This window comes from Callospermophilus lateralis, chromosome 6 (genome assembly GCF_048772815.1).
Source record: "Callospermophilus lateralis isolate mCalLat2 chromosome 6, mCalLat2.hap1, whole genome shotgun sequence".
NCBI lineage: Eukaryota > Metazoa > Chordata > Mammalia > Rodentia > Sciuridae > Callospermophilus > Callospermophilus lateralis.
The window spans coordinates 160,307,302-160,323,178 of NC_135310.1; the positions used below are offsets into that span (position 1 = coordinate 160,307,302).

The window sequence follows — 15,877 nt, forward strand, 5'->3', positions numbered from 1 at the left end:
GTGCTTATCTGGGGTAGGCAAGACTGGAGGACCTCCATGTGAACATGTAAAGTGCTTCACCTGGAGCAGGCATGAGGAGCTGTGGGAAGACATTGTCTACGGTGATACAGAAAGAGAAGGGAAGTGTACTGCAGGGAGAGAAAACTGAGGCAGAGAGAAGGCTTCAAGGAAAAAAAAAAGTTTGTGCAACTTTTCCAACTTTGCTATCATTCCTACTGTGTGTTCTGTGACATTTATTCTCTTGAGACAAAGTAGATATATTGTTGTAGCCCTAAAAAACGAGCACTTTGCACAACCATTTTATCCTGCTCATTGATTCTGAGTCAGAAATCTGGGGTCTGAATAGGGTAAAGTAGGAATGTTTTTTTTTCTGCATGTCCAGATGTGTCCAGATGTCTAGGACTCAACTGGGGAGACTCCCTGGAAGGAGGCGACTTGAAGGAAGAGATTTACCCAAACTGCTTTCAAAGATGAGTTTATTGAAGTTCAAAAGCGGATCCCTGGTCACTCTGAGTCATGGTTCTTCCAGGACTGGCATGTACACTGCCGCAGCCTGGCTGGCTGCAGCAAAATAACCAGGGGGGGGGGGGGTGACGAACAACTTGTGTAAGTTGATACAGCAGGAGTAGGGGCCATTTATTGTAGGACAGGAGCAGTATTTATACATTCCACACAGCTTATCTTAATTAGCGTAAACTAGATACAGCAGTCAACCAATAAGGAATCTCCACACTTAATGACTTAGTGGAGTTACTTCACAAACCACTCCCTCTGGCATTTTGCTAGGTGCCATCCAGACTTGTTTACAGACTCTAACAGTACACCAGGTCCATGTGGTGTACATAGGGTGTATTGGCATGGAGAGCTGTAGCAGGTCACCTTCTGTGGTTATCCCTCCCAAGAATGACTGGATCCGGGTGTCGGCATCCAGGGCAGCAACCCCAGTGGGATTTGGTTTCCTGCTCAGAGACTTCATGGTCAAGGGGCCACCTTCCAGCTCAAGACAGAATTGTCTCCTTTGGCTCCGGTCACCTACCGCAGGGGTTGATGCCTGATTCCATCAGATGCTTCTGGCACAAGCTGCCTCAAGCCCCAAGCCTCCTTTCTTCAGATGAAAGCTGTGACTGGCAGGCTTTTATACCCCCACAGCCCCCTCCTCTGTTACTTGCCAAGAGCAACCCAGTCCTGAATGGGACCATTCAATACTGTTTTCACTCATTAGTTGTTGAACTCAGAATCCATTTCTAAGTACAAATCAGAAGCATCAGGCAACTCCTGAGTCTGCTGAATTTGAAAGAGATGATCAGTGTAATATAAAAAGCAGTTCTCAGGGCCTTCTGGAACTTGTTCTCATCAAAGATCTCCTCTGCAAAGCAGAGAAGGAGGCAGCTCTGGTGACCACTTCTAGGTAACTCCTATGACCTGTTAGCTGTCAAAGGACTCTGGAACTCCAGCGGCCTGATTGTGCTGCCATCTCCATCTTGGTTTCTGGGGTCAGGTGGGTCTAGTAATTGAGTCATGCTGTCAAGGAAATGACCTTGCACTTAGCTTTCTCCCTTATTCATTGCACAGTGACCACTGCAGCACTTAGGGCTGGACACTGTAAGGAGAGAAGAATCACAACGTGGGGATGTCTGTCCTGAGGAGCAGGTAGTTCAGTCAAGATACAGAGGATGCGTAAATAGCACCACCACAGGACAGAATGTGGAGGCTGAGACCCGCTCAAGCTGGGAACATGAGGAGGTGCCCTTGGGAGAGGTATACTTGAAGGCTGGACAAGAGGGAAAACTGACGGCTAGGGCTGGCTGGCTGTGGGAGCCATTTATGCCAAGGCAAGTGTGGAGCCATTGTTAGTGTGTGAATTGCCAAGTTTTTAATTGAGTTAGAAGGAGATCAGAGCCTCCTGGACTGGCATTTCAGGGCTTGAAAGGCGCGTTGGAAACTCGCTGGGTGCGGTTATTTTGCATCTATGCAAGGACGCGCTTGAGGGTCTGTGGAGACATGGGAAAGGAGAGAAAAAGCGTAGGCGACGGACCGGGTTGACCCCATCCCGGGCACTTGACGAGGCCTAACCGTCCACAGCCGTCGTCCTCCCAGAAGGGCTCCACCCCCGGGGAGGGGGTTTTGCACTCTCGCTGTATCCTCAGAAGATCTTACCCAATATTTTTGGTTTTAGCCAATAGTTTTTAAATGGGCAAGGTCTTCATAGGACCCCTGGCCCTGCTGTCACCCTTCTAGCCCACGCCCACTTCCCACAGCTCCTCTGCGCCAGCCTCCAGCCCGGCCCGGAAAGAGGCCCTCCAGCTGTGGGAGAGGCTGCTCCCCCCCCGCCCCCCCCCCCCGTGCCGTCCTCAGCCTCAACCTCCACTCGCACTTCTACAGAGGCCCCTCCCGTGGCCAGCAGCCACAACTCGCGGGGAATCTCAAGGCTTTGCAAGAAACCGAAGAGCAGTATTCTGTTTCTTACGAGAAAAACTAAAATTAAAAGGTCCAGTGCTCTCAAAAAGCCCTTCTTGCAGATTTCCCCTCTGTTTCCGTGTAGTCCGCCCAGCAGCTGGTGACACAAAGGGGCGGGACACCGCCGCCGGCCAATCCTGGACCCTGAACCACCCGTCGGAAATCCCGGGGCTCGGTGTGCGCGGAGCGGACCGGTCGGAGATCCCAGGTCGTGAGCCCCCTGCACCCCGCCGCCAACGGGAGGCAAAGAAACCGTGTCCGCGCCCCGTGGGAGCAGCCGGTTCTCCCGCGGTGGCTGTGCCCGGGGGTGGGCGGAAGGAAGAGGAGCGGCCCTAAAATCCCCATCCGAGGGTCGCAGAAGAGAAACGCGGGTCGACGCCAAAGGTAGGAAGGGCCGGCGGGGCGCAGGTGGGGACCGTCCCTGTGGGTGGAAAGCGGGCCCCGGGCTCTGCGCGGGGCCGGCCCGTTAGAGGGTGGAGCCGGGCGGACTCGGGGAGGAAACTGAGTGTCGCCGAGAGCTGGCCTCTGCGCAGAGCAGTGCGTCCAGGGGGCAGAAAGCTGCCTGCCCGGCCGTGGCTGGTAGTTTATTTCCCCGAATGAGAAGGGAACCCGTCCCTGGGGAGATACCTGGGATGAGGGGTCTGTCGGCTCAGAAGTCGGGGAGCTCCTGAGACCCAACGTCCTTGTGTTGACTTCTGCTCCTCTGCACCCCAGGCTCTGGTCGCCGCCTGTGCCGGCTGACGCGGTCTGTCCTGGGTACCCATGGAGCCCGCTGCCTGCCTGCGCTTCTGCCCGCCAGCCTCCCTTCTCCTCCCCTCCCTCGGCCTGTTGGCACCGGTCTCAGGTAGGGCTGTCCCACTTGCTCCTATCGGCTTTTCAAAGAGGACAGAACACTTCAGTCTTTAGAAAGGACAGCCGGAAGGACTGCGGCCGTGCTGATCCGTCCTTTCATTCTGAACATGGTCACTGCATTTACGCCCAGGATGTCCAATAGAAATGAGATCCACAAAGGAGAGCTGCAGATTTACAAGAAGCAACATTTTTAAACATTAAACACAAACAGATGAAATAAACTTTAAAAATATATTTTATTTAATCCCAATCAGATATTAATATTTAGATGCTTACTGAATGCAAAATATTACTAATGAGACATTTAATATTTTTAATTTTAAATCCTCTAAATCCTGTGTACATGTTTTGTATCCCTAAACCCCACTTTAACTAGAACTAGCCAGTGGGTACCCTATTGGGCAGTTCAAGTTTATGTTGCACTCAGGCACTGTGCTAGACTCAGGGATAGAAGATCAAATCCTTGTGAGCATAGAGTCTATAGAGGATGCTCAGGATGAGCTCCTCGCTGCCCTCCCCCTGCCCCCCCCCTTTTTTTCCTTTTTAGAAAACATTAGCAACCTCATTTGGGTCTGTTCCCAGGTATGCTGCCCACCAGCCACAGCTGCTGGTCCCCAGAATCCTCAGCACAGGAATCCCCTCTGGCCTTGGAAAGAATTTGCCTCTTTCTGGAATATCCACTTCCCTTTCCATCTTGGATATTGGATGGCAATATCCATCCAAATCAGAAGAGCCCCCTGCTGATTCTCCCCTTTGTCGGACAGCCCAGTTTACTGTCGTGGGGCCGGCTGAGCCCATCCTGGCCATGGTGGGAGAAAACGCCACATTACACTGCCACTTGTTGCCCGAGAAAAGCGCCGAGGACATGGAGGTGCGGTGGTTCCGGTCTCAGTTCTCCCCCGCGGTGTTCGTGTATAAGGGCAGGCGAGAGAGAACAGAGGAGCAGATGGAGGAGTATCGGGGAAGAACCACCTTCCTGAGCAGGGACCTCAGCAAGGGCAGTGCGGCGCTGGCCATACGCAACGTCACCGCCCAGGAGAACGGCGTCTACCGCTGTTACTTCCAGGAGGGCAGGTCCTACGACGAGGCCATCCTGCGCCTCTTGGTGGCAGGTGAGCCCCTTGCTTTGCTCCACTGCCTTTCCTAGGGTGACTTTGGGGGAGTTGCACTCTGAATCTCAGGCCCTCTGCAGAGCAACAGATCGTTGCCTGGATCCCTTTAAAGACTCAGCTGCGTTTTCCTCTTCTTCTACCCACGGGCCACATGGGCCACACGGAGGGGTTGGGTGGGCTCAGCCGTGGGCATACACAGGCTCAGTTGTGACCCTGGCAGGGGAGAATGGAAGACAGTTCAGATTCCTGCCTTATGGCTGAGACCATGAACTTTTGAGAGAGAAGCCACTGTGGGTAATTGCACCAGGCAACTGGAATAAGCAAGCTCACATTTAAGCCACATTTGTGGATAAATATCAATGCCTTTTTTCCCTTTTCCCAAATGCAAAGCAAGTGACTGACATGTAAGCAGATGATATCATTCCAGTGTGATTAAGTACAGAGGCCAAATTATGTACTAAGCCTGGGCCCCACAGAGAAACTGAATGAGAAATCTGCCAGGAGCAGTTCCAAGAGCCTCCAGCATGAAGGTGGGGATGAACTGGGATTTCTGGGAGTGTATTAATGACATCACTCCTCAGCATCAGTGCATTATGTTTTCAAATAAAGATCTGATGACTGGAAGGGCCTTTGAGACATAGAGGAATCAATGTTGGCATTTCCATTCACTAGACCTGAGGAAGGGAGTTTTGGGCCAAATGGTAACTGGTAAAAGACCCCATCTGTTTGGCTTGTAAGGGAAGCCTCGTTTCTTCCTGACACTGCACAATGGGGAAGGTGATTCTGCTGACCCTTTGGCCCTGCCTGAGGGCAGTTCCGCTGTTGGCCACCTGGGTGCTGGAAACTCCACTCTTTTCCTGCTCGCTCTTGCCATAGGATTGTTTGCTTGTTTTTCCCTTGATTTTTTGTTTGTTGGGTTGATTGGCTGGGTGATCTGTCCCCTAGACTACTGTCTTGTGCTTATCAAACTCCATGGAATGTTTTGTATCATTATCTCCAAATTTCTGAGTCATTTTTAAGTCTTGTTTCTGTGTAAGTCTTTAAAATCTACAGCTTTTTTTTTTTCCTTGACAAAAAAATCAAGTTGAGCAAAAAGCACTGTATTTACATGAGTGCTTTAATTTCCTGGCCTTAATATAATTTTCTGGGTGAATTTAACAAGGGAATTATTCAATTGAAGTTCGAATGATCATTGATTGACACATGATTAACAGGACAGAGGGCTCCAGGACCATGTGTCTGCACCCTCCTGTCACCTAGAACTCTCTTCCATCAATGACTCTAATTTAAAGATGGAATATAGTTGGAAGAGTCTGGATTTCTCGGGATGTTCTGGTGGCATACACTGAGGAAGGGATACTGTCATTTTAAGTGTCTCAGGTGCATTGAGGTCTTCCTAACAGGTGACTGTTGGGAGGTACATTCAAAGGCACCTGACTGTCAGCCTGTGGGAAGGCAGCATCTCTGAACTGGCTGACTTTGCAGGATCACTTTATCCACTCTCCGGAAAACAGCAGGTCCTATGGAGGTGAGCATCTGTGGGTGGTTTCTGGCACTGCTTGGCCAGGCAAAGTGAAACCCTAAAGAGAAGAGAAGGACAATGTCTTGAGGTCAAAATGTTCTTAGGATTGTGGCAACCTGGCAGTGTCTCTCCATGTTGTGTTACTCGAGAATTTCAGGAGGCCAGGGCTACTGAGAAGCTATCCCAAAGAGTAGGAAGTGAAACCCTCTAAGCCTGCCCAGGTGGGTTGCACTGGGTAGACCCCCTTGGAAGTGAGAAAGTTCCGTGGGAATAAACCACAATTGATTACAGCAGACAGCAGTGTGTTTGCTGTCATGAGCCTGTAGGTGGCGCCCAAAGTCAGCTTGGTCTGTTTAGCACCGTGGCCTCCTGGTGATGTCCAGCACGGGATTCCTTCCTTCTTTCAGCTCTCCTTTCCTCCCTTCCTCCTTTTCCTTCCTCCCTGCCTTCAGAAAGAGCCCTGCAGGAATGCACGGACCTTGCATGTGCAGCTGCCCACTTCTCTTCCCGCTGCCCTGGCTCCTAATTAGAGCTGATGGAAAACACCCGGGCTGGGGGACCACCACCTTTTAGCTGAGCCCTGGTCTCTCCCCCAGGCCTGGGCTCTAAGCCTCTCATTGAAATGAAGGGCCATGAAGATGGGGGCATCCTACTGGAGTGCACATCTGGAGGGTGGTACCCAGAGCCCCACGCCGTGTGGAAGGACCCCTATGGTGAGGTCATGCCTGCGCTGGAGAAGGCTTACACGGTTGACAAAGACGGCCTGTTCACAGTCACCTTGGCTGTGATCATCAGAGACAGCTCCATGCGGAACACAACCTGCTCCGTCAACAATACTCTGCTGGGCAGGGAGATGGAAAGTGTGATCTTCATTCCAGGTAAGCCCTCTGCCCTCTGCAGACTCCGACTTGTGAAGGTAAGATCCTCAGCAGAGAGTGAAGCCCAGTGGTGACAGGGGACAGGAGTGTGGGTGGAAGGGTCCTAGGCTGGGAAGAGCTAAGCTGCAGCTGAGCCAAGGCCTCTTCCCTGATCACAGGGAATTCAGGAGCAGAAATCTGGTCCTTTTTTCCCTAGTAAGATCCCTGTGCTGCAGCAAATTTTCAACATTAAGAAAAAATGAGCCATGTGTGTCTCTCTGGCATCCTCAGAAACCCACACAGCAGGTCCCTAAGGCAACTCTTCACTGCTCCCCAGTGTCCTGTCTGTCACTCACGGGGCTTTCCTGGCTCCCTTTTCAGAATCCTTCATGCCCAGGGTATCTGCCTGGATGGTGGCCCTGGCTGTCATCCTTCCCCTTCTGATCCTCCTCCTGTTCGGGAGTGTCAGTCTCATCAAGAAGCTCCACAGGGAAAAAAAGATTCTGTCAATGGAAAAAGAGACTGAACATGAAGAGAAAGAAGCCACACGTAAGAAACTGAGGAAAGAATGTATGGAAAAAGAGGAAGAACGCCAAGCAAAAGGTAAAGGAGTCGAGGAGGGTTCACGTCACAAAGGGACAGCATTCAGCAGAGGAAGCACAGAAGCAGCCCCAAGGGCTGGTGACCAGGTCCTAGTAAGCCCCCCCCTCCAGCAGCTCACTCTCTTCCATCAGGCAAGGGTTGCACTCCTCCATCTGGCTGCACAAAAGGAAGCCTAAAGCCATACCAATGCTACCCCGCCACCAGACTGTACATCATCTCTGGTTTCTGACAGTGGCCCAGGCCTGGGGGGCGGGCGATGTTGGTGTTACAGAAGGGGCGAATCCTTCAGGCTTTAATACAAATTCAAATTCTCTTAGTGCTGCTATGAGGAAGTTATTTTGTTTCTGTTTCTTTTTCAGAGCAACTTCAGGAGGAACTGCGTAAGTGTAGCCTTTCCTGAACTGTTCTGTGGTTTGAGTTCGCTTGGTTAGCTATTATCTGGGGACACTGACCTCTGTCTGTTGCTTGCAGGATGGAGGAGAACGCTCTTACATGCTGGTGAGTGCCTCTGACATCCCTTCACATCCAGGGCTCTCTCCCCACTAGCCCGCAGGACTCCAGAGGAGATGAACAGGGCCAAGGCTGGCTGGGGTGCACCGCAGGTGGCTGAGGGCCATTGGCCAACAGACCCACCAACGCTGGATCCCAGCTTTGTCAGGGAATCCTTGCAGGGTTTAATCAGCCCCACAGTCTGCTTCTCATGATACTTCCTTTTAAAGAAAAAAATTGATCCATGATTACCAGAGTATCCATACAGAGCAGCCCTCCCTGAGAGTTACACTTCAGTACTGGTTGCTCTTGGATCCTGGATTAATTTGAATTAATTAAACAGTGCTGTTTTTACGACCTGAGAGATAGTTAGGCTCTGCACAGTTGAAGCCTGGCGTGGGGAAGAGGCAATAAGCCTCCTGTGCCTGACTAGAGGGTGAACAACTGGGTGTCCAATACGCCTGTGTGCTCCCAAGACCGTGTTGACACTCTGAGCCTTCCAGGGAAGGCGGGCAGGGCAAGCTGACTCCAAGACCCTACTCGGAATGAGCACTTTGCCCTAAGCACACAGTGGAAATGCAGGTTTCACCAGATGCCATGTTGTGTGGACCTTGACACTTTAGGAGATATTCAAAATTGTCACAATTTGGCACACCATCACATTCAGACATATCAGCGTGGGGAAAGGAGGAAATCATTGTAACACAGTGAAAAAGATAGACAGAATAAGCAGTAAAACATGCAGAGGGGGGTCTGAAGTATTTCCTGCCCCAGAAAGGATGTCACTGTGGCTTCAGAACCATGTTGTTAAGAACAAAATGGATGGAAGTATATTTGTTAGCCAAACACTTCTCAGGCAGCAGGTTGTCTTTGGGAGACATTGTCCTCCTCATTTTCCCTTTGAAGGGTGCCCACATCAGCTGTTAATCAGTTGTCACCTCGTCAAAGGGATGCAGGGGACCAAGGAAGAGACCCTGTACCCCACACACACTCGCTGTGATTCCCTAGCTGACCCAGGGCTGGGGCGTGGGAGATGAAGCCTCTGTGCCGGTTTGAGCCAAACTGGCTGGTTTCTAACTAAGCCCCAGAGGCCCATGTCAGGAATCCACAAGAAGGCTAGTCAGAATGCTGGGGACGGAGGAGCCTCCCATTTTGGCCCATTTGTTTCCTGGCCAAGAGTTTCTTAGAGGCCCAGTTGTCCTCTACAGAGGGTAACGCGCTCCTGTCACCAAGAGGCAGAGCTGTGGCCTCAGTGGTCCCAGCCAGTGAGCTGCTTCATCCCCCAGCAGCCCTCGGGGACCCCTCTGAGGACCAGGGAGCCTACAGTCTGCAGGGGCCCCGAGACCCCAGGACTGAGCCCGAGGTCTCCCTGCAGCTGACGTGGTCCTGGACCCCGACACGGCTCATCCCGAGCTCTTCCTGTCGGAGGACCGGAGAAGCGTGTGGCGGGAGGCCTCCCGGCAGAGCGTGCCCGACCACCCCGAGAGGTTCGACTGCAGGCCGTGCGTCCTGGGCCGCGGGAGCTTCTCCTCCGGGCGCCAGTACTGGGAAGTGGAGGTGGGCCGCGCCATGGTGTGGGCCGTGGGCGTGTGCGCCGACGGCGTGGAGAGGAAGGGGGACGCCCTGCTGCTGCCCCAGAATGGCTTCTGGACCCTGGAGAGGTTCGGCCACCAGTACCGGGCCCTGTCCTCGCCCGAGAGGACCCTCCCTCTGGGGGAGTCCCTCCAGCGCGTGGCCGTCTTCCTGGACTGCGAAGCCGGAGACGTGTCCTTCTACAACATGAGAGGTCCCACATCTACACCTGTCCGCGCTCCACCTTCTCCGGACCTCTGAGGCCCTTCTTCAGGCTGGGTTCCGATGACGGCCCCCTCTCCATCTGCCCAGTGTTCACAGGGGCCCGGGGGGCCACCGTTCCCGAGGATGGCCTATTCCTGCACAACCCAGGGACCCCTAGGAGGGGTTTCTCATAGGACCAATTCCTTGGTCTCAGGGCCTTGTCCACCACCCTAAGGCACCCTGGGGAATACAGTCCTCCTCCCCCTGGTCCCCTGAGAACTCAGCTCCCCTGCCTCCTCCTCCTTAGGCCCACCCCAGTGCTGTCACAGGCCGGGCTGCTGGTGGCTTGGGAACTAAGCTCCTGGCCAAGAGGAAAGTGTAAGAGGCTAAAGGACAGAAAACCTGTGGCTTCAGCATCAAGGTGACAAGGCTGAGCCCGACACTCCAGACACTGGGCAGTTGGGGCAAGGGCAATAGGATGCACCAGGATGTAAGAGGAAGGAGGGACCACAGATGGCCACCCAGGTGGCCCAGGAACGAGAGAGCTGGGTGGGGTGAGGTTAAGCCCCGCCCTGACACCGTGGCCCCATGGAGCTGATGGCATTCCCACCCCACTCCAGGATTTCCAGACCACACAAGGACATCCACACCACATATCTGCAGGCCTGGACCTGGATGAGGAGGAATGAAGGACAGTAGTACCTCTGGTCGGCCTGGCTCAGGAGTCCTGCACAACCCAGGAGCTGTACTCAGTCTTTGATGAGGGGATGAGGTCCCTCTGAGCAGGTGACCCAATCCACCACAGGGCTCAGGGCAAGTGGGGACAGCAGCTGTTTCAAGCTTCTTGGTCTCAGGATGATTTTAGACACTTAAAAATTATTGAGGAACCCAAAGAGCTTTTGTTCTTTTGGCTTAATATCTGTTATTATTTATGGCATTTGAGATTGAAACTGAGAAATTTAAAAAGTATATTTATTATTAAAAAAAACAAGAATAAACCAACCATGGGTAAACATAAATAGCCTCTCTTAAGAAAAATAACTTACTTCCTAAGCAAAAATAGATTTTATTGAGAATTGTGGAATTATTTAAATTATTGCACATCTAATGTATGGCTTAATAAGATGGCAAAATTGTCATATTTGCCTTTGCATTTAATTTGCCGGGATATCATACAGGATCTAGAAAGCTACAGTCTACACTGGTGAGAGAATTAGAGTGAGAGCAACAGGAAATGCCTTATTACTATTAGGAAAGGGATATTAATCTTGCAGATGGCTTGAAACTGTATCAGACATCAACCAGGAACCCATAATCCATATTTTGGGAACCAGGATAGAGAATCCTGGAATCCAAGTCGATTTGCTGGCTTAAATGGCCATATTTTATATTTCAGACAATTCAGTAATCCAGTTGAAAAACTGGGCTGAAAAAAAAAAAAATATAAGCCTAAAGTGGTATTCCTGGAGCCACAAATGCACACACTATAGAAAGAATCAGGACACATTGAGATAGCAGATCGTTAAGATGGGACTGGATTGTTACTTATGTGCCTGTCTCAGTCCATTCAAATACTTTCAACCAAGTTTTTAAATAAGAGAAATTTATTTCTCACAGTTGTGGGAGTTGGGGAGAAAGAAAGAGAAAAAGAGAGAGAAAGACAAAAAGAGAGAGAAAGAGAGAAAGTCCAAGGTGAAGGTGCCTCCCACTTCCTGGCTCACACTCTTTTTGTGGTGTCTCCAGCTGGAGGATGGGGAAAGGAGTTTTGTAAGATCTCTCTATGAGAAGATATTCTTCTCCCTCATGGGGGATCCAACCCGAGAAACAGTCACCTCCCAACTGCCCCACTTTCAAACGTCTTCACACTGCAGATTAGATTTCAACACATGAATTTTGGCAGGACACAAAACATTCAGTCTGTCGCAGTGTATGTATTGTTTTTACTTTTAGTTCTGTTGTTGTTTGAACTCTATTTATTTTTGGTACTAGGTGTTGAATCCAGGGATTGTTTACCACTGAGCCACATCCCCAGCCACCCCCCCCCCACTCCTTTAAAATTTTTTTTTGAGACAGTCTCACTAAATTGCTGAGGCTGGCCTTGAACTTGCAATCCTCCTGTCTCAGCCTCCAGCACCATTGGGATTACAGGCATGAGCCACACTCCCAGTTTTATTTGAACATTTTTAAATAAAAGCAGCATACTGTGAATAAGAAATCAAGTATTGCTAATAATGGGCTGTATATTATTTTAAGACATTTATAGATTTTCATTGTTCTATATGACCAAGGGCCGAAGGCATGCTGGGCAAATTCTTTACCACGGAGTTACACCTCTTGCCCTAAAATAAGATTCTAAGAGAGCTTGGATGTCTTTTGTTATCATCGATATACAGAGCACTTTTTCGTAGGCTGTATCTTTGAGTTCTCACAGCAGACACATTTATCCCATTTCACAGTAACCTACTGGGGTCTAGCAAGTTGAAGTTGTATTTTTTGTTCAAGGAAAATAATAGTTCACATTCAATTTTTTTTTCAGTTAATCATGCCTTATCTCTAAGGTGCCTCCCGAACATAAAATTTGCCGCTGTCCGGCTGCAGCAGAATGGGGGGGGGGGGTGACGAATGACTTGTGTAGATTGATGCAGCAGGAAAGAGAGCGGTTTATTGTAGGATCTGAGCGCTATTTATACATTTTGCACAGCTTATCTAATTAGCATAAAATAGATACAGCAGTCAACCAATAAGGAATCTCCACACTTAATGGCTCGCTTTTGTTACTTCACAAACCATTCCCTCTGGCATTTGGCCAGGCGCCATCCAGACTTGTTTACAGACTCTAACAAAAATTAATAAATTTTAAGTGTTTATTGACACTAGACATGAACCCAATTCTGTTCACTAAACAGCATAAGACACAATCCCTCCCCTCCTTCGATCTGCCTCTAACCCACAGCACAGATGCCCATTTGCCCCCTGGACCAACTTAGCACCAGCCGTGCAGAAACACCAGCCGTGGACACAGACCTGCATCTTCTTGGAGAGCCATGTGTTAAACAGAAAGGAGGAGCATGGGCCAGCCTGCGGGTGGGGCCACCAGGTGTGCCCACGGCTGCATTGGAGAGAGGGCGGTGGATGGTGCCAGCTAGGGAGGGCCTCCAGAGGAGGTGTCACTGTGCCAAGGCTGAGCCATAGGACACCAAACCCTGGGCATCGACACAGGAAGCAGCCGTGAGTCAAGGAACAGAAAGAGGGTGGGTGCCAGAGAAAGGTAGAGGGACGGGCAGGCGACACAGAGACCAGGCCTGGACTCAGCACCCTGTGCAGGGCACAGCTCCTCCTCAGCACACCCTTGTCCACCTCTCAGAGGCAGCACAATCTAGCAACCAGAGAGGAAACAAGGAGGTCCCCAGCTTCCTGCTGCCCCGAGGCACTGCCCCTCCTGGTGTTTTTTTCTGATCCCAGTGGGCAGGTGTCCTTTCTCCTGTGAGACACTGGTCCTTCACCCTCATCCAGACCCACTCTCCAGCTTCCCTGGGATTTAGTTATGCCGTCCACTCATGCATTCAACACGAGTGCATTGCTGGGCAGATGTTGGGCCCAGAAGTGAAGAGAGCAGAACACCCAGGTCACAGAGACCAAGCTTGTGGAGGAGACAGACACAGGATATTCAGTGACCTGATGAGAAACTGATGTGACTCCATTTTTGAGAAACCAGCTTCTACCTCAAGGCCTGTCCTAAGGAAGGGGGCGGGACCCTTGTCCTTGGAAAAACCCACAGAGCACTCCTAGGCACATTCCCACCCTGCTGAATTGTTTGTCTGCAAATAACAGGAGAGATCTGCTGCGCCAGGTGTCCCTGACTCATGCTAGGTGAGGACCCATAGCAACCCCCTAGTAACCACCAATCAGCATGAGACAGGGAAATACCTGGGATGCCAGATGACCCCAAGTAGTTTATGGAGGTTGATAACATATTGGGAAACCATGTAGTTCAGCACGTACTCTCCTCGTGGCCTAAACCAATCAGTTCAAAGGAATCCCCCTCTTGTACTAACCAATCACCCCTACCCAACTTGTTCCGCCAGTGAATGTGCTAATCAATGTTAAGAGTCGTTGTTTGACTTTCCCGCGGAGTGGAATGATTTGCTGTGTGATGTTGTGACGCATAGAGTATCCCCCAAAAAACCTATAAAATCTCACTTAACAAAGGACCAGGACTCACTCCCTGGGACTGCTGCATAGGGAACGGAACAGTTGTGAGTCCAGGCTGGAGCTTGCAATAAAGACTCTTGTGTGACTGCATCAGATTCGGCTCCTGGAGGTCTACTGGGGTCCCAGGAATCTGGCATTACAGGGCCAGGGTATATGGTGATGACCAGCACTTGAGAGATAAATAAACTAGGGCAAGGGACATCAAAGTTGGAATTTAAAACAGGATGGTGAAGTAGGGGAGCAAACCATAACAATTTCCAGGGGGAAAAAATCACCCCACGTAGCAGCAGCAAAGCCCAGAGGCAGGGGCTCCCAGGTGGTGCAGAGGTACAAAGAGCCTGCTGGGGCTGCAGACAGGAAGTGCCCAGGAGCAAGGAGGTGGCCTGTCAGAGGCTTGGGGGCAGATCACATGCACAGGCCTTGGTGGCCTCTGGAGGGCAGTCACTGGAGTGTCCAGCAGAGAAGGGTTGGGCTCTGACTGCTGACTCAGAAATTGTTTCAGATGCTTGGCTGGGCCTGGGCTATGGTAGAGGAGGGCAGGCAGAAACCTGAAGACCAGCGGGAACCCCGCAGTGAGGTGATGATCAGCGTAGGGCGGAGCTGTGGGACAGGTGAGAGTTTCTGGTGCTGGGTTAATAATTTAAAGGCAGAGTTGAAGGCTTTGCTGGTGGATATGGCCTTGGGTGTGAATAGAGTGGAGCCAGGTGACTCCAGGTTGTAGTCTTGAGAAACCAGAAGGATGAGGTTATCCATTTCTGAGATGGGGAAACGGAGAGACAAGGAGCAAGAGAGAATCAGCATTCAGTTATGGCTGTGTCAAGGTTGAGGGATCCCTTAGAGATTCACGTGGAGATGTGGAGTAGGTGAGCGGACACAGTGGTGCAGTCCTGGTGAGCATGGGGGCTGGAGATGAAACAGTGAGCTCAGCTTTGCTAAGTTTGAAAAGTTTCATGGTGAACTGGGTTAGAAGGAAGAATTGCACTTTACTAGTGGTAACAGAGACCTGAGTACCACTGGCTCTAACAAGAGTTTCCCTTCCCCTCACATAAATGGATTCAGACGGTAGCTGTCCAGAGCTGATCTGGAAATGACAGAGGTGTCATTCGCACCCTAGTGTCCTGTTATTATTCTCTAGTGCCTCCACATGTGGCTTCCATCCTCAATGGCTGCTGTTCCTCCAGACAGGAGGAAGGAGGAGGGATGTAAGAGTCTCCTAGCTGTTTCTCTTTTAAGGATCTCTCAAAGAAGCACAACTGCCACCCTCAAACCATTGGGTCAAATTCAGCCCCTTGGCCTCCCCTGTGTAAGAGGCATGAGCAGATGGCAATAAGGAGAGGGGGAGGTGGTTATTACTGAGAACACTGAACACAAGTAACCCAGCCATCCCTTCCACACAGCTGAAATTAAAATGGTTGTGATAGAAACTTCCATCAATCAAGATAACAGCTAAGTCCTGGGAGATTTAATGACTTCAGGGGTCTGTTTTATGACCTAAATAAAGTGAGGACTTATTTTTGGTTTGTTTATTCAAATAAAAGTCCTGAGTGCAAGGTGACAGTTTGTCCCAAGGACCCCTTACAAAGACACCATTCACAGTCTACCTGAAGTTTAACCTCAGGGCACACTACACTGGCAGAGTGAGAATCAGAAATATATGGAGACATAATGCGGCACAAACAAGGAGCCATAGGTAAATGAAGATCTCAGCAACACCCAAGATAGCTTTATGGAAAAACTTACCAAAAAATCACTGGTAGCATTGCCTCTGGAAACGGTAAAACCACATAATGTGGTGGAGCTAAGACTTGAACTTTGGAAGTACTGAGATAGGTGGACGGGGCTGCTCTCACGGCTTTAGTCCTGTCCTCTGGCTCTGCTGTAGAAGGTGTGACCTCCTGCACGTGCCCAGGCGCGTGCAAGGGGAAAACAGAAAACTGCAGAGTCGTTTTAATCAATGACTCTTCCTCTCTTCACCCACTGAAATCTTCTCCTACTCG

The 15,877-nt window shown here is 50.6% G+C and overlaps 1 protein-coding gene across 1 annotated transcript; it reads left to right on the forward strand.

Annotated features, from left to right (window-relative positions):
* Window positions 1-2,635: 2,635 nt before the first annotated feature.
* Window positions 2,636-9,915, forward strand: LOC143401628 (butyrophilin subfamily 2 member A2-like). The gene is given in 9 exon segments (XM_076859290.2): window positions 2,636-2,841; window positions 3,172-3,301; window positions 4,074-4,421; window positions 6,540-6,821; window positions 7,182-7,403; window positions 7,763-7,783; window positions 7,875-7,901; window positions 9,268-9,672; window positions 9,675-9,915. Coding segments are annotated over 8 exon segments (1,575 nt in total). The 5' UTR covers window positions 2,636-2,841; window positions 3,172-3,219; the 3' UTR covers window positions 9,863-9,915.
* Window positions 9,916-15,877: the final 5,962 nt, after the last annotated feature.